At 39.4% G+C, this 17902-nt stretch overlaps 2 protein-coding genes across 2 annotated transcripts; both read left to right on the top strand.

The window, feature by feature from the left end:
• The first annotated feature begins 61 nt into the window (after positions 1–61).
• LOC133738355 (protein JINGUBANG-like) lies at positions 62–2781 on the top strand. The gene has a single exon (XM_062165886.1). The coding sequence runs from the start codon at positions 428–430 to the stop codon at positions 1598–1600; it is 1173 nt and encodes a 390-aa protein (XP_062021870.1). The 5' UTR covers positions 62–427; the 3' UTR covers positions 1601–2781.
• Positions 2782–11865: 9084 nt separating this feature from the next.
• LOC133736229 (BIIDXI-like protein At5g11420) lies at positions 11866–15550 on the top strand. Its single transcript, XM_062163670.1, has 3 exons — positions 11866–12121; positions 13417–13914; positions 14703–15550. The coding sequence occupies exons 1-3, from the start codon at positions 11881–11883 to the stop codon at positions 15233–15235; spliced, it is 1272 nt and encodes a 423-aa protein (XP_062019654.1). The 5' UTR covers positions 11866–11880; the 3' UTR covers positions 15236–15550.
• Positions 15551–17902: the final 2352 nt, after the last annotated feature.

Genomic DNA, 17902 nt, shown 5'->3' with positions numbered 1-17902 from the left:
TCAATGAGAATAATTAGTTGAAGATGGAAACAAAAATGACCACATTAAGTAGAGTTCTACCTCATCGAATTTTCCCAACAACAGTCGCTGCAGCCACTACATATGTAGCAATCAAAACACACCAGCAAAAATTGCTGACTATTAGTATGTCTGCCTACTCTATATATTCTTCTTTTAAGGCCTTCGAACGGCTGTATTAATTTTTCCAGGCAAAGGGAAGGTGGGGTTGGAAGAAAGATTAAGATTGGAAGTATGAATCTACCTAACAGATTGCTATATCAAACTATCCTTAAATATAAAAGATTTAATCTTGAAACCACCAAACTAGCTAATGCATATTGTACAGTTGCTTAACTAGTGCTTCTCCTTCTTAGCACAGCTTCAAAACACATACATCACCTTCCTTGTAAACAGTTCGTATTCAAGCATGGAATTGGAATTCTATCGCAGGAATTCTCTGTTTCGCTTCGTAGATATCGACAGAAATAATTTAATAGAATCACCCACTGACCTCCCCAATATCAACACCAATCACGAAGTGTGTGATGATGAAGATCTCCAATTCGGTCCTTCATTGTCTTCAAGCCCCCACACAACCACAATGCTGACACTAATGCCACCCCCAAGCCCAGAGTCCCCATGGACCCTCTCCCCTCACCAAACCCCATCCCCTTCACTCCTTTACCACTGCATTGCCTCCCTCTATCGCCGCGAAGGCTCCATCTCCTCCATTGCAGTCTCAAAGCAGCAAGGAGTAGTCTTCACTGGCTCAGAGAGTACCCGAGTTCGTGTGTGGAGACAACCAGACCACATTGAATACGGTTGTCTCAATGCGACTTCAGGTGAAGTACGAGCTATTGCAACTCATGGTAATATGCTTTTCACCTCACACAAAGACCACAAAATCCGAATGTGGAACTTCACGGTCACAGATCACAATTTCAAGTCCAAAAAGGTTTCTTCTCTCCCCAAAACAAGCTCTTTCCCTTTATTTTCAAGATTTACAAACACCAAACAGCAACACAAAGAATGCATTTCCTGCTTGGCATATTATAAAACCGATGGTCTGTTGACTCTGTTGTATACTGGCTCCCATGACAGAACAGTCAAAGCATGGCGGCTTATAACCAATCACTGTGTGGACTCATTTGTGGCATATGAAGACAATGTGAATGCAATGGTGGTGAACCAAGATGATGGGTGCGTTTTCACTTGCTCCTCAGATGGTTCTGTCAAACTCTGGAGAAGGGTTTTCAGAGGAAACTCTCACACTCTCACCATGACTCTCAAATCCCAATTCCCAAATTCCAACTACCCTGTAAAAGCCAGAGCCTTAAACACATCATCCAACTCTTGCTTCCTCTACTCTGGTTCTGCAGACGGAACCATTAGTTTCTGGGAGAAGGAGAAACTGACCCACAGATTTAACCATGGTGGGTTTTTACAGGGCCACCATTTTTCAGTTCTGTGTTTAGTGGCCATCGAGAAGTTGATTTTCAGTGGATCAGAGGATACTACAATTAGGGTTTGGAGGAGGGAAGAAGGGGGTTGTTTTCATGAATGTTTGGCTGTGTTGGAGGGGCATATACATAAGCAATAGCCAAGAAAATTAAAACCCACAACTGTTTTTACCAAAGAAAACAAAGGGTTTTCAACCAAATCAAAACCCTGAGCCGAAAACGGTGAGGAATGAAAACTTACCAAGTGAGTTCCGATTTTCTTGATGCTTAAGCTATAGCTTGAAGCAGTAGTGAAAACTCTTGCTGTGTGGTAAGGAGAGGGTGAGTTTGGAGGTGGGACTTTGTTGTTGGTGACTGAAATAGACCGGCCTGTGGAGACAAAACCCGACCTGGAATTGAAATCTCCGATGAATAAGTGGTTGAAGAAGGTGGCATTGGAGGAAGAGCAGCAGTTGAGGAGGTAGTCGTCTGAGAGAGTCAAGGAGGCGGTTTAGGAAGCTAGAGGAAGAAGAGAGAGCAAAAAAATGGGTCTGGCGGGGGCAGAAGGGAGGAAAAAATGGGTCAATGGCGGAGGCGTAAAAAAAATTCAAATGAGGACTGAATCATCTTTTTCCCCTCGAATGAACAGTAACGCAGAATGAATAGTTAACTCATCTTTTATATATGTATAATTTCATAGAATATTCGTATAATTTACATGTTAAATTATTGTGTTTGCAAAAGTCAGAAAGCCAGGTTGCTGGATGGATCAAGCAATCAAACTCACCAGTCACCACTTTGTCTTGTAGTTCATCATGATTCCACCACTCTCTTCCTACAATTATTTACTGCATGTAATGATTTATATAGAATTCGGCCTGATCTTTACTTTCCTAAACAGGGCCCAATTACTGGCCCAGTACCAGTCCTCCTGGATGCTCTCTATCAGTTTCTATATATGTATAAATATCAATTTTAGTTGGTCGCCTAGGAGTAGCGCTGATTCCACAAAATCGGACCCTTAAGAATCCCTAGCAGGCCTGGAATTTTTGCCTTACCAAACAAGAAAAGTTAACATTAAATTAATGTTAATCTTTTAACACAGAATGTACGTTTCTACCAAGACCTAATTTGTACATTGATATTTCTCTCCATTACAGTGAATGAGGTTTCAAAGTTGAAATCTTTTGACCCTAAACAAGCTACAGTTCCCCGTGTGCCACCACCAAAGCTGCTAATAGCCCTTTATGCATAGTCATCGTTTTACCATCAGCGTATGGTATGTTTCCTTCTCATCTTGTGGTGCGTTTATTGACTTATTCTCCCCAAAGGAGGGAGAAGGCGCTGGAGAACTCCATTATTTGAAAACAGACAAATATATGTTTATATATTAGATAATAGATGGTAAACATTTAGCTAAATATTTCTTTCAATGGAGCTGTTTAGAAAAGACAGTTGCTGCCCACTTACATAAACTGGTGGCTCAGACTTCGCTTTCATGTATACTAGCTAGTCAATCCGAATTCTCATCCCTTTCAACAGAATCCTCGATCGATCTACATCCACAAAGCCCCTAGCTCAATTATACATTATTATGTCTTCATAAATATGTGCATGTGCCCACGCCCCTCCTTGTTTCTTCTCCAAACAATTAAGTACCAACTTTACTCTGCTGTCTTAACCAACAGTATTGTATTCACAAATCCATCGAAAAGTCAGTCGATCCATGATGTGATGGGTGGTGCCGGAACCGACGATGATGGAACCGAAAGCGAGATTCAGCTAATGACCTATTTACCTTCCTTGATATACAGACCTTGATCATATCAGTGCTGTAATATTACGATTCCAGATGTTCACCTTATGGATAGCACCGGGTCAGAATTAAAAGTCCGTATTTTGTCACAAATTCTCGAGGGATAACGAAAGATCAATAGGATCTACTGAAAATTCTATCAACTGTTCAACATTCCATGTGATAGCATGAGCCCCCTGCATGCTTTGATTGAAGACTGATATTGCTATATTAATAATCTATCCTCCTCATTGTCCCCTAGCTCGGATCTTCACCAGGGTTTTTCCCTATCTGATCTCTCTCTTTTGTCAATATCACCATGAGCTGCCTTTTGTAGACAATGCGGCGAAAACCGATTTTTCCCACTTGCTAAAAGTCTTATTTTCAAAAAAAAAAAAAAAAAAAAAGAGTCTTAATTATATTAACATGTATTGGATCAAATGATCAATTATATAAATTAGGATTCGAAGAACAATTGGTGTGATGAAAACATTTTGGCAGGTCCAATATTTCAAGTCATTGATCAAAAGTGGGGTTGTGTCGCATCTGTATCGTTGTAGATTAAAAACAACCTGGTGGCTAGCTAGCTTAGATTTGATGTGATCCATTGCAGATTCACTTCATATGTGAAGTTGCTTAATTTTATGAAAAATTAAATTCAGAATCGATGTACAAGATCCTTGTCTCTGTCTTCAATATATTGATAGCTCTTTTTTTTTCCCTTCTTCTTACCCAATTAAACCCAAGATCAGTTTTGCATATGTATTTTATTTTTTATTTTAGAGGAAATGACAACTCTATCAATAATAAGAAAGATTAGTGGACAGATGTAGAACCTCCATCAAGAATGAGAAAGACAAAAATAAAACACGATACCAAAAGGTATCGAAAATAAACCCTAACAAAGATACGACTAGATGCAATAATGCATCTGATAATGCACCGGATGTAAACCAGGCTATTTAAAAAGTTATTAATGGTATGACTGACCATAAAAGGGCAATATTCCATCAAATTAACCTGTTATATGACCGGCCAAGCATATTAATTGTACATCATACTCTGTAAAGAGAACAATCTTTTCATAATATGTAATATGTTTAGTGTATATTTTGATGAACTGTAATTAGTGTATGGGTGCAGCTATTGCCACCCTACTAACTACTTTGTTCACCCTATATTCTCTTATCACCCAACATATATTTTCTTAATTATAAGTTTACTTTGTTCACCCATTTGCAGTACCAAAAATACCCTTTTCCAATGTAAGATTTAACTGAATTCTTTTTCTATTTGGCTTCCTCCACGTCTCTCTTAGTTTTTTTTTTTTGGCTTTCTCCTCGTGTCTCTCTGTCAATCAGTCTCATAAAGAAAGAAATATGAAAGAAAAAAAAACGCAATTACCTCATTTTCAAGCTACAAATAGGTGTTTTTAGACTCCATCAGCGTTAACATGATATATTTTAAGGCATAAAAGAGCACAACATGAGAACGATTGTAGATAACGATTGCTAAGAAAGACAATTTAGGGTTTAACGATGTATGAAGATGTTAAGATTGAAATTTAAGTATGTGTTTTGTAGGGTGTAATAAAAAAAAATTGTAATTTTTAATAAGATATTGTCCTTTATTGTAATTTTATATTAATGTATTTTAGTCTTTCAATAAACTAAAAACTTATAGGGTAAACAAAGTAGTTAGTAGGGTGACAATAGCCGCACCCTTATAGCACGTTTATTTATTTGAAATGAAAAATAATGATGAATCGGAAACAACTGGAATTGGAGAATAAATGAATCGGTATTGATTCCGGATGAGTTGATTCCTAAACTCATCTCCCCCCTTCGTAATCAAATTCATGAGTATTTAGGAATCGATTCCTTATAAGGAGGTGAGACCTACACCCATTTCGATTCCTTTATGTGTTAGTAAACGTATGAATACTTGTACCCGGAATCATTCCGATTCTTTTATGTGTTAGTAAACGCATGAATATTTTTACCCTGCAATCATTCTCTTCCATTCCAAGTAAGTAAATGTGCCCTTAATGTATATGTTTAATGTAATTATTGTTGTCTGAATCTCATGTTCTATTACCTAATAACTAATAAATATGATTGTTCTCTCTTTAGTTCTAAATATTCGTTTAGGGTACGTATTTCAGTATTCGTTTAGGGTACGTATTTCAGTATTTGCTTGCCAAAGAATTAGTCTGCATCAGGCTCCCATCAGGAGACAAGGTTATTAAATGCCGCCACGTGGAGAGTTCGGCCGCCATCCGATCTGTCCCTTCGAAAAGCATAGGTTAGCATGTCCTTTTCGGCTTTACCATTGTAACCTAAAGAAAATGCATCGATATATTCAATTTAAACCTGAAAATGTATCCAGACCAAATCACAGAGCCACAAATCAACCATATCCATATGTACTTCGATGACAGAAGCCCGAATATGCATCCGCATACGATTTTAAGACCATGAAAATTAATGTTTTTCATGTATGTGATACATCACTTCTCACCACCTCCTATTCCTCTCCTCGATCAACTTCACGTACTTCAAACCATGCACGAGCCCTAGAAACTCCATCTTCGTTTTCTTCTTCTAGTTCCTGCATGCTTAACCAGAAAGAACAAGAAATATGCTATATATAGTCACCTGAAACTCTGGTGAATAGTGATGAAACGAGACCTTCTACATACTAAGGAATCGAGCATAAGATACAAAGTTTGCCGCTACCTGATGAGAGTATGACGACGACTTGACAACGACAGTGAATCAATCATCATGAGTTTGGCTCCGGAGGACCCAAAAGGACACTGGAGTAGCTGTCCTTTTGGAAAAAGGGTGATGCATGTTTTATTATGTGAGAAATGTGAGATTCATCGAATAGGTTAGGGTTGTGTGCTTCAATGTCAATCTGTTAGGTGCAAATTAAAGATAATTTGGCTTTTCATTCAAGGGTGGAAGTTCCCAGTTCCTGCTTCATGTGCTTGTCTCATATACCACCAGAGAAAGCAGCTAAATCTTAAAATGGAATTTTTGGACACATTTAGACGACCTAGCTTGTTCGTGTTCACACTTTCCGTCACCTCGTTATAACTACATTAAGACTAATTAATTGTTCATCATTGTGGCAATCGATCGAAGAGCTGTTAACTCGAGTCACAAAACCTCATCCTATCCATAAGCTACCTTCGATATTATTTCGTACTGTTTAGGAATGAATTAGGGTTTGGATAGGGTTCGATAAATGACTTTCATATCGACCTAGCGTCAACATCGATGTTGACAAGCAGATGCCAACCAGTTATACTTATCTCGGCCAATTAAGGGCGGAGGAAGTTTTTGCCGTACTAGAGAGGTGAATGATTGATGTATGATAATCTAAGTAATAATATGAGCTCGAACTAACTAGCTGCTTGTTCTTGTCGTATTAATTTGAGAGGTGAATGATGTTTGACAATCTAAGCAATATTACGAGCACGAGATTGTTTATTAAATTTTTAATATTAATTCATGATAAACTATGGCGTCATCTTATTGTTAACAAAATCATTATTTCTTTATTGATTATTTAAGATTTAAAAGCTAAATTCTAAGTTCACGTTTGTGCAATTCCAAATCTATAAAAAAAAAATAATAATAATAATAAAGATTGATGAAATGACCTGTATGCATGTGACAAGTTCAGTTATTTTTCACTTGTATTGACATTAAAAAGTTGGTATACGAGTACCGTTGGTGGTACATCATCTCCTATACCATCAAAAATTTGGCTTATGATCAAATTCATTGTTACTTGCCAACGTTAGGGCTGCAATTGGTTAGCAAACCAGTTAACATGCACCTCCCATGTTCAGTAAGTCCGATGTTTATAGAATGATTTGACATATAAAATAAATGTCAAGATGTTAAAACTTTCAGGCTCCCAGAGTTTCACTTACTCGACCAAATTCACTTTTTTCTTTGTAATTTTAATGATTTTTATTTTTTGAAATCAGCGTCGGCCCTGTTGTTTATATTATTAGTATTATTATTATTTGATGAAGATAATTACGACAGAAGGAGAGAAGTACCTAATTTTTAGGAATGAAATCCAGAAGCAAATGGCCAAATCTTTTCCCTTGTATGAAGCACTAAAACAAGAAAATTAAATGGTTGGTGGTCAATCATGAAAATTTGGCCAGTGAGAGTTGAGAAAAATCCAAAAATGGAAAAGACAGGCGTCCCTCGATATCCGCCCTACTCTCGGTCGTCCACATGCGACCGATCACTGTGGATGAGGCTGAGAATCAAACCCGGCCCACTTCACTTCGGCAGAGTTAAATTACTTAATTTTATAGAGGGTAGAAAAGGCCCACATGTTTCTCTTATGTCAAGCCCAGAAACCGGCCAGGGATCATGGGGTGCTGCTATATTTATCCTCTGTGTGTTGGATTGGGGTCGGCTAGGGATTTAGGATCTGACCTTGGCCCCTTCCTTTTGTGGGTCCCACTCCGCTCAGCCCCCTAATCACCGTACCACCTCCCGCGTGATATGTTCCCTTGGATTTTTCCGGCACCTGAACAGTGGTAGTTGCGGTGGTCATAGGGTTATATCGATCTTTTCCTTAATTATACAGGCGGATGGTGCCTCGAATGTAGGGCTGGGCTCGGGTCGGCCCGGCTCGGTTTTGGGCCGAACCCGACTTCGACCCGGAGTCCTCGGTTGGGCCTAAATTTGGACCGACAACTGTTTCTAAATGGGCTGGGCCGGAATATTCGGTGACCCGAATTTTCAGTTCGGCCCGGGTCGGGTTCGGTTCTAAATGAGCTTTTATTTATTTATTCAGTATTCACGGCCCAATTACAAATCCATGCAAAACAAGCATAAACACAACCTGCCCATGAAATGCTCAATACAATTACAACAAGCATAAAGAGGAAAAAATGCAGTTCAATACACAGTTTCATAAAGTCCTAGAAGGAAAAAAGGCAGAAAAATCCGACAAACTCATAAACCATAGAGCAAAGTTCATAACAACCAGTTAACCACAAGTCCAGAAAGTTTTGGTCGGGCTCGGCGTAAAGATCGGCGGGCAGCAAACAACTTTCTGCAGCTAGATCGGGCTCGACGTGAAGATCAACGGGCTGCCAGCAGTGTTCTGCAGCAAGATCGGGCTCGGCGTGAACATCGGCGGGCAGCCAGCAGCGTCTGCAGCAAGATCGAGCTCGGCGTGAACATCGGCGGGCGGTCGTTGCGGCGGTGTGCAGTCGGGCTCGGAGTGAAGCGTTGTGGCGGTCGTTGCGGCTGTGTGCAGTCGGGCTCGGTGTGGAGTCAAGAGAGAGAGAGAGAATGAGATGGGAGGCCGAGTGTGAGAGACTGAGAGTGGAGACTGAATGAGATCGCACTCGGTTTAGGTTTAGGTTACTTAGGTTTAGGAGTGATCGGGTGCGGGTGTTCTACATGCAACCAAATGTCCACCAATCATAAATTGACACATAAGAAAACTAATAAAAATATATATAAATATAATAAATATACCGGTTCGGTTTTTTGCGGTCGGTTCTGATAATTAACCCGGTTCCGACCCGGTTCAATCCGGTCCGGTTCGAAATCTGAATATTTTTGCACTGCTTTTTCCGGTTCGGTAACCGCCACCATTTTTCCGGCCCGGTTCGGCCGGTTTTGCTCCCCCGGTTCGGTTTCTGCCCTCCCCTACTCGAATGTAGTGTAATAATCAAATCGTACATCATCCAAGTCTAAGGGTAACCGTTTTATTCTCAAAACGGTAATAATACAAGTCAATTCTATAACTTATGAATTACTTCTTTTACCCGTAAAATTGAGATAACGATACCGATGATTATTGAGATTCGTGCTGTTGATAAGACTAGTTGCTCTTAGCTTTGTGAAGTTATAGTTCGAGACAAGACAAGCCTCATTTATACCGAAAAGAAATTAAGAAACTAGACAAAATAATTTTATGAAGTTAGGTTTCGAGAATCTTTTTATTACTTTTTTTTTTTTTTGAAAGAAGGACGACAAACTATATTAAGTGAAGTTGAGGAGTACATGGAGCGATGCATAAAGCATCGAAAGAAAGCAGTAAAACATAACGAGATGCACAGACGCATCTATTATAAAGTAAAAATAATGCATAACTAGATGCACAATCGCATCGAGATTAAAGGTAACCAAGTAACCATGTGACTTGATGCCATAAGGCATCGCTGCACTGCATATGTCACTAAAGCAGTGTAAATAGAAGAGTAACTGTAATTGTAGCCGAGGATATGACCACCTAGGAGAGGTGATTCGCTCACCAAGAGATCGAAAGCAACCGAGGGTGTCAAAAACTCGGATGTTGGCAGACGAACTCAAGAACCAGAACCATAACCAATACCAGAACAATATGAGCAGCTGTTTCGGATCCAAGATCCGAATTAGGGTACCACCTGGGTCCCAAATGCGGATCCATATCCGACCCGAAGTCAAAGTTGAACCTGATGCAGGAAAAAGGGCCCAAGCCCAAGAAGGGATGCTCTGTGCTCCCAGGCAACTGGGCACCCAGTCGAAAACGCTCAAGCCACCCATACAACTGGGCACCCAACCATCACCAATCTGAACAGCCACCCCGCCGTTCCTTCTTGAATCAACTCGTCGCTCCGCCGATACTGATTGAAGAGATCGATCTGGGATGAGCAGTCGAGCGAAGGACCAGGACATCTTCGAGTCGATCCGCAGACGATACCAGAATCGCAACGCCTCCAACCCTCGCCGGAGAGGACCCAGACGCCGTGTCGCCGTCTCCCTCCCTACGGGGTCGCCCACCACCGCCTTCAGTCGCCCACGAATGGATCTGACCCGAAACTCTTCCTGGTAAAACGCAATAGGAAAAGACCTCCCACCGGAAGCCAATTGCATTGGCAAGACCAAGGATCCGAACGCAGTGCTGATCGAACCCGGATCCCAAGTTTGGTTAGGATCCACCAGATCACAGCGCTGTCCTTCACCACCATCATTGAAACCGATTGCAGCCACAGTAGCACGAGAGAAACCCGAATGGGGTGAAACCTATCGCCAAAACGACGAGAATAGGGTGCAGCAACTCGAAGGTTGAAGAGGAGAGATTCTCGAGTCCAAGAGACTCGACAGCCAGGGACTACGGACGCCGACGTCGCAATCCAAGAATACCGGCCGGCGAAACCCTAGGGTTAGCCGCCGCCAAGAGGAGAGAGCGAGAGCTCTCATATTTTTCGATAAACGTACTCTGATAGGGTTTTTTACATTTATACTTAGAGCATCTCCAACAGAATACTTATTTCAAAAAAAAATTGAAATTTAACTAATTTTAGACTAAGTTTGATCTCCAGCAGACTACCTAAACAAAAGCTAAATTTAGCTTTAGCTAAAAGACCTAGCTATATTTAGCTAGAGAAAAGAGAAATTTAACTAAAAGTTAAATTTAACTTGAGATTTAGGTATTCTGCTGGAGCATAACTCAATATTCAATTAGCTATATTCTAATTTTAGCTACTTTTAGCTATGAAGATAGCTATCACTGTTGGAGATGCTCTTAGTTTGTACTAGAATTATGCTGTTTATTTAAAAAAAAAAAAAAAAAATTATGCTGTTTGATTCTGACATTGATTAGCATAACAGATCATGTGAAAGTATGTTTGAGAGTTGGTTTTGGTGTATAACCAACATCATTATCTCAATTAAATAAATCTAAACACCAAAAAGCAATATGCATGGTCAGTTGGAAGGATCGCACATAAATCATAATCTATTTAATAAATGATAATTGTGATCTCAAATATTCACCTAGTTAGCTTGACCATCTTTGAAGCTCTATCATGCATAAGAACAACTAAAAAGGGACATAAAACACATGGAGAGCTCAATCTCCAAGTACCAGAATGACAGACCATGGAATCTTAACAAATTATAACTGCCCTTTTGGAGATCAGAGTTCTATTAAATATTCTGGTAATAAAAACTTAACAAGCTGATTCACTCAAGTACTCTCATTATATTACAACAATAACGAGATTTTAGAGCATAAGTTGCCATAATTCTCTCCATCACTCCACATGCATTGCTCAATCTTTTAACAAACCAATAGAATATTTAAGTAATAATTGAACACCTAGATTCAGCTTCTTCTTGTGGAAAATGTTTTATTGCTAAAAGGTTCGGCAACATGAGAAAAGTTTTATCAAAGTCTAACAGATTTTATAGGTTTTCTGATTAATGAATTCATCTAACTCGAACTTTTGCTCAACTATTGAAATATGCAACGATTTGGATGAATTTCTGTATTGATACAAAGAGAGTGAAATTAAAAGCTAAATTGTTTTGTTTAATGAAATATCTCGCATGAGATTCTTTATCATGAAATTTTAGAATTCACCTCGAATTTGTGAAATGACGAGATTAGGTTGTAACAATCGGTGAGAAGAGCATGGTACGAAAAGTGAAGCAATGGTGTCGTGGGCGTGCATGCTTTGCAACGGCAAGGGAGAGTGAAACCATGTGAGATCGAACAGCTTTTGTCTTCCAACAAAAGCCAGTGAGAGTGAGACAACCCAGATTGTTGGTTCCAGAGTGACTAAATCCGTCATTTCCAAATCCCATGTGAGCAGATAGAGCCAGAAGAATGGCATATTCGCAATATCTCCCAAATCAGAGGACTCTTTACAAGGTTGGCATGCATATAAACCAGTGCTCATCTCTCTTTAAATCCCACACTCTGCATTCACCCCATCTTCCACATCAAAGAAAAGAACAGAAACCTTTTAAGATAAGAGTTTCAAATATTTCAAATATGAGAGGGGTTGCCTTATTGTTGGCTGTGCTACTCTGCTCCACTTGCCACCTATCTATGTCCCTCATCGATGGTAAGCAAATAATATATCCAAGTCCCATATCAAAGATAGCATCTTTTACTGGGTTGTAAAAAAACCCAGATCAAAGATTGCATTTTTCAGACGTTTCAGGAAAAGCCCAGTTCAAATATTACCTCTTTTTTTATTTACTTTTTTTTATATTTTTTATGCGGTGGTTCTGTAATTTCTTCGAGTTTAACTTGCTCCTTTAGTTCGTTGGCTTCATGGTTATGAAGCTGCTCAGAGCTTCAATGTTTGACATATGTGTTGCTTGTATAGTTGTATTAGTCTTATGGTTCATGGCTTATGGTTTGAGTCAAACATTACCAAAATGAACTCGTCTTTATGCATAGGTTTATATACTCATATAGAAAGTGTGATCACTAAAGTAACGGTTCAGTCTTTCAGCCTTTGCTGCTGAACTGTCTGCAAAATTTTGCAGTTGGGTTGGTGAAACTGACCATGTTATTTATGTGCTTGAAAATTTGAATTTCATCAGGGGCATAGAGGTCACTTCATGTTCTTCATCAATCTTTTAGCTCCGCCGAGCAAAAAATATATTTGCTCTATTCTCTTGTCAGATTTCACAGCTTTTGAATCAGCTTTTCTGCTCTAGTAGGGTTTTGTTATAGGTATCCAGTATCCTAGCCATTTTGATCCAGAAGGAGGCAAATAAATGGACCGTTGTGATTAATTATTCTGGTGCCCCAATATTTAAGTAGCTTTGCAGAGGCGCCCAGAAAACTCACATGGGTGACAAATGTACCCTGTAGATAGGTACAAAAGTGTGATAACATCAAATATTCAAATTTATTATTATCACCTATTCCCCTAGGCCTAAGTAGCTTCTTAGCTGCTCAGTGTACGAATTGAATCTTGTTCAAATAAAAGTTTGACGTCCTTCTTTCAAAACAAAAAAAAAAAAAGTAAAAGAACAGTAATACACAGGTTAATTATTGCAGAAATTCCTCCAGAAGGACAATTATTCTCTTAGAAAATTTTCATATGAAAGAAATTGAAGTAACTATGTGTGGCCAACAATGACTCACATATAATTAGTACACTATGAGCTAATTAAAATTGGTTGTTATTTGTATGACATATATAGTTTCCTACCATGCTTGAATTATTTGGTGTTTTTTTTTTTTGAAAGGGAATTATTTGGTGTTTGATATACAGTGACAAATATGGTATGAAATTTCAATAATTGTTTTTGGGGTATTCTCTTTTTTATGAGCGACCAATATTGCTTGCAAATGTTAGGCCTTGATATTTGTGTTAATATCAATTTTTGATACCGAATGCAGGTTATCTTGAAAATGGGAATTTCGAGCTAGCCCCAAAGCCCTCGGACATCAGGGGCACAGAAGTGATCGGCCGCTATGCCATACCGAAGTGGGAAATTTCCGGGTTTGTCGAGTACATCAAGTCGGGCCAGAAGCAAGGGGACATGTTGCTGGTTGTGCCTGAGGGTGCCTATGCAGTTAGGCTTGGAAATGAGGCCTCAATTAAGCAGAGGATCAAAGTGACCAAGGGTTTGTACTTCTCCATAACATTTAGTGCAGCCAGGACTTGTGCTCAAGAGGAGCGTTTGAACATCTCTGTGGCACCAGACTCTGGTGTGCTACCAATTCAGACAGTGTATAGCAGCAATGGGTGGGATTCATATGCTTGGGCATTCCAAGCTGATTTTCCAGAGATTGAGCTTGTTTTGCATAACCCCGGAGTGGAGGAAGACCCTGCTTGCGGTCCTCTCATCGATTCAATTGCCATCCGAACTTTGTATCCTCCTCGAGCAACCAACAGTAAGTTCTTTTACACTGTGCACTCAAATTTACTCACTAAATTATGTGACCATGTTTTGTTCATATTTTAATTCGTTCTAGATCTTATTTCGATGTTCCTAACATTATTAAGACTCATGGGAGTTTTTAATTGGATCCTGTAATTACTTGGAGCTAGTGGCAGAGAGATATTCTGATGTCTCTCCTAAGATCAACTTTGGATTTGTTTGAATTTAAAAGATGAAAATCAATACCCCTTGGGGTCCTCTTGAGGGACCACTTTCTTAGTTTCTTGTTCAATTATTGGAAAATGTTGCAGGTCTATATACAGCAAAGTGCGCCTATTGGTAAAATTATTAGGATCACTGTTGTTTTCTTTTTGCAGACAAAATGTTATAATTGTTTTTGTTTAATTTCACCGACTTCAGAGTCATTGTCTGAAACTATATGGTCCAATTATGTACTCGGGGCCAACCACCACTCACTCACAGCTGTGGCTAACTGGCTACCAAAACCAACGAGTTAAATGGAGCCTCATGCAGTGCCTAATATTTAGGTCACAGTGTCTTTTGGGGCCAAAATATCTTTCCCATTCTGTATTAAAATTGTGGGCTGTCCTGTCTCTCTGGCTTGTTCATAAATATAGAAATCAATCCCCACAAACCTAAGTTTCACAGCTATGCAATCATTAAGAGTCGCATTTTATGATAATTAGATAGTAATCTTTGTATGTAGTCGACAGATTGGTACAGTTAGGTATATTATGTTGTTAGACTGTGAATGATATGCTTCATTATCTATCTGTACAGAGAACTTGCTCAAAAACGCTGGTTTTGAAGAAGGTCCATACGTGTTTCCCAATACATCATGGGGCGTCCTCATCCCACCCAACATCGAAGACGATCACTCTCCTCTACCAGGATGGATGGTGGAGTCTCTCAAAGCCGTGAAGTACATAGACTCGGACCATTTCTCCGTCCCCGAAGGCAAACGGGCAGTGGAACTAGTGGCAGGAAAAGAAAGCGCAATTGCACAAGTTGTCCGCACCATCCCCGGCAAGACCTACGTGCTAACATTCTCCGTCGGAGATGCTAGCAACTCGTGTGAAGGGTCCATGATTGTGGAGGCATTTGCGGGCAGGAACACAGTGAAAGTTCCTTACGAGTCCAAAGGCAAAGGCGGGTTCAAGCGAGCTGTGCTCAAGTTCGTGGCGGTTTCTAACCGCACCCGGATCATGTTCCTCAGCACATTCTACACCATGAGGAGTGATGACTTCTCTTCCCTGTGTGGACCTGTTCTTGATGATGTGAAGTTGTTAAGCCTTCGCCGTCCAAGACAATGAGGAGAGTATGGCCTAATGCGAATTAGGTGGAGGGTTTAATATTTGAATGTGAGGCTGTCTGATGAGGCCATTAAGCTAATAGAACGCGGGGTTGTTTGGATATGTGAACATCTCGGTTCATGCTACGAATACTTTGTGTGTGGAAGAGAAGAGGGGAAAGCTAGTATGGTTTTAGCATAATCCGAAAATAAGGATATAAATATATGCATACTAATGGGATCGAGCATAGTGTATTATAGTTTTGATTTTATTGAATGGTTAATGTACTTCCTACTTCATCGAGCAAAATAAATGAGAATGATTTCCAACAAATAACATGGTGTCTGCTTCCTATTTTACTTTACGAGTTACACATCATTCTAAAGAATTTTCTTCAGTTTTGCGAATGATCATTTCCAATCTTCAGGTTAAACAAGACCATCACAATCGTTCACCACATCAGCTTTCGAACTCCCTATATTGTAGAAAATTTCAAGCCTTAACCACTTTTTATAAAAATTGAAATTCAAAATTTGAATCAATCATCTCCAGACTTCGATATCTAATATGTCTACAATTGTTTTGTTAATGATTTTCAGTTAAGTGATGTTATCTTAGAGTATATTTAGCAATGCTAGCCATTTTTGAGTCAAATTTTTGCTAAAGTAGCTAAAAAGTTATTTTAGCTAGCCACTTTAGAATTACATCTGCATTAATGCTCTCTATTTTAGCTAGTTTTGAATTTATATTATTTTTTAAGTGAAGATTAAATAGTTTAAATATATTTATAAATTACATAAAATAACTTAAAATGAATGTTATAAATTATAGAGAGCCTCATCCCGCTCTCTATATTTAGGAGCGATATAGCTAAAAGTTATAATAGAGAGCCACTTAGAGCATCTTTAGCAATGCTAGTCATTTTTGAGTCAAATTTTAGCCAAAATAGCTAAAAAGTCATTTTGGCTAGCCACTTTAGAAATGCGTCTGCATCAGTGCTCTCTATTATAGTTAGTTTTGAATTTATATTATTTTTTAAAGAAAAGTTAAATAATTTAAATGTATTTAAAAATTACATAAAATAACTCAAAATGAATGTCATAAATTATAGAGAGCCTCATCTCGCTCTCTATATTTAGGAGCGAGATAGCTAAAAGTTATAATAGAAAGCCACTCAGGAGTCTAGTGCAACTGTTAAAATATATAAAAAGCTAAACATGCTCTCCAAAATAGCTAAGGAGCCAAAATAGAGAGTCTGCTAAAGATGCTTTTAGGAGTCTGGTACAGCTGCTAAAATAGATAAAAAACTAAACATGCTCTCCAAAATAGCTAAGGAACCAAAATAGAGAGTTTGCTAAAGGTGCTCTTAGAAGCTAGAATATCCTCTATGTTTTGTTTGCTAAGAAAAAATTGGGTGAGGCTATTCCACCCTATAATTTTCTTTGTTCACCCTACTTGCTCATTACACCTTAAATTTTAATTTCAATTATTAGATTTACTTATCCAACCTATTTCTCTTTCCAGGAATATCCTCCATCATATGACATATCAAATTAAAAAAGAAATTTTATTTAACGAAAATTTCTCATTTAATTTATATCAATTAAAAAAACGTCCTAAAATATATTAAAGTTTCCTAATAAAATCATAATTTGATTTACTTCCATTTTTTTTCCATTCAGTTTCAATGTTCGTTTATTTCAATCCATATTAAAAAAAATTAGTAAGTGCTACTATGAGCAATGAAAAAAAGATTGATTTTTTTTTTTCGTGTTTTAAATTTTTTACTTTAAGTGTTTATAAAAGTATTACTAGTGTTTATAAAAACTAGTTAAACAATAAACAAAATAAAATATAGACAAGAGAACGCGCTTGCACGCGCCTGAGAGTTTCAACGCAGGTTCCCCCCTGTCCGGCGGCGTGCCCTTACGCCGTCGTCGGACGGGCTATTGTCGACTCCCTGTGGGTCAGGCGTGAGGCCGGGTCCCTTGATCAAGTTCCGATCCGGGTGATTGCGGTGGAAGTCAGAGAGGTGATGGAGGGGAAGTCTGCGACTGTTGGTTGGTACTGGTACTCTCTTCGAAGGTCTAATCGGCGGCTTAGAGCACAGGTTTGGCGGCGGCTAAGCGATGAGGCGTCCGGCGCGGTGTGGCAGGGGGCTCGGAGCGACCCGATCTTGGTTGGGTCATCTGATCCCGATCTGGGTTGGAGTGCTCCAACTCGGATTCTCCATGGTGCGTTGCAGATGGCGTTTCTTCGGGGCTGGGTTCCGATCTGGGATGGCAGTTCTCCATTGTGCGTCGGAGATGACATATCGTTGACGGCGTTCTGGCAAAGGCGGCGAGGCGGCGATGTGCAGGATCCGACGGTGGCTGTAGTGGAGTTGGGTCAGGCCCGATGGACAGTTTGTGGATCTCCTTCCCCCTGGATTAGTATTTCTTGGGGTTGGGATCCCTTTTTGGGCCCGGTCTGGACTACATATTTTCTTTATGTTATTAGCTTTTTTTTTCCGCAGCTGTTTACTTAAGTCGCGTCTTTGGCGTGAAATAAATCTCTACACTTGTTGTGGAGGACTAGTCAGGTCTGGTGCCTGGGTATGCACTCAATGTGCCTTGTTTGCTCTAGGTTGGCGGCGGTTTTTTTGCTTTGTCAAATGGTCGCTACCGCCTAGTGGCAGGATGAGACTAA

Source organism: Rosa rugosa, chromosome 3, assembly GCF_958449725.1.
Source record: "Rosa rugosa chromosome 3, drRosRugo1.1, whole genome shotgun sequence".
Taxonomy (NCBI): Eukaryota; Viridiplantae; Streptophyta; class Magnoliopsida; order Rosales; family Rosaceae; genus Rosa; species Rosa rugosa.
The sequence above is the reverse complement of the archived record's forward strand: the minus strand, read 5'-3'. Positions and strand labels throughout refer to the sequence as shown.

Excerpts from the sequence above, each read along its gene's own strand:
- LOC133738355 (XM_062165886.1), top strand. The coding sequence starts at position 428 with ATGGAATTGGAATTCTATCGCAGGAATTCTCTGTTTCGCTTCGTAGAT.
- LOC133736229 (XM_062163670.1), top strand. The coding sequence starts at position 11,881 with ATGGCATATTCGCAATATCTCCCAAATCAGAGGACTCTTTACAAGGTT. Across the intron at positions 12,122-13,416 it reads ATCTATGTCCCTCATCGATG|GTTATCTTGAAAATGGGAAT; the intron begins GTAAGCAAATAA and ends TACCGAATGCAG. Across the intron at positions 13,915-14,702 it reads TCCTCCTCGAGCAACCAACA|AGAACTTGCTCAAAAACGCT; the intron begins GTAAGTTCTTTT and ends CTATCTGTACAG.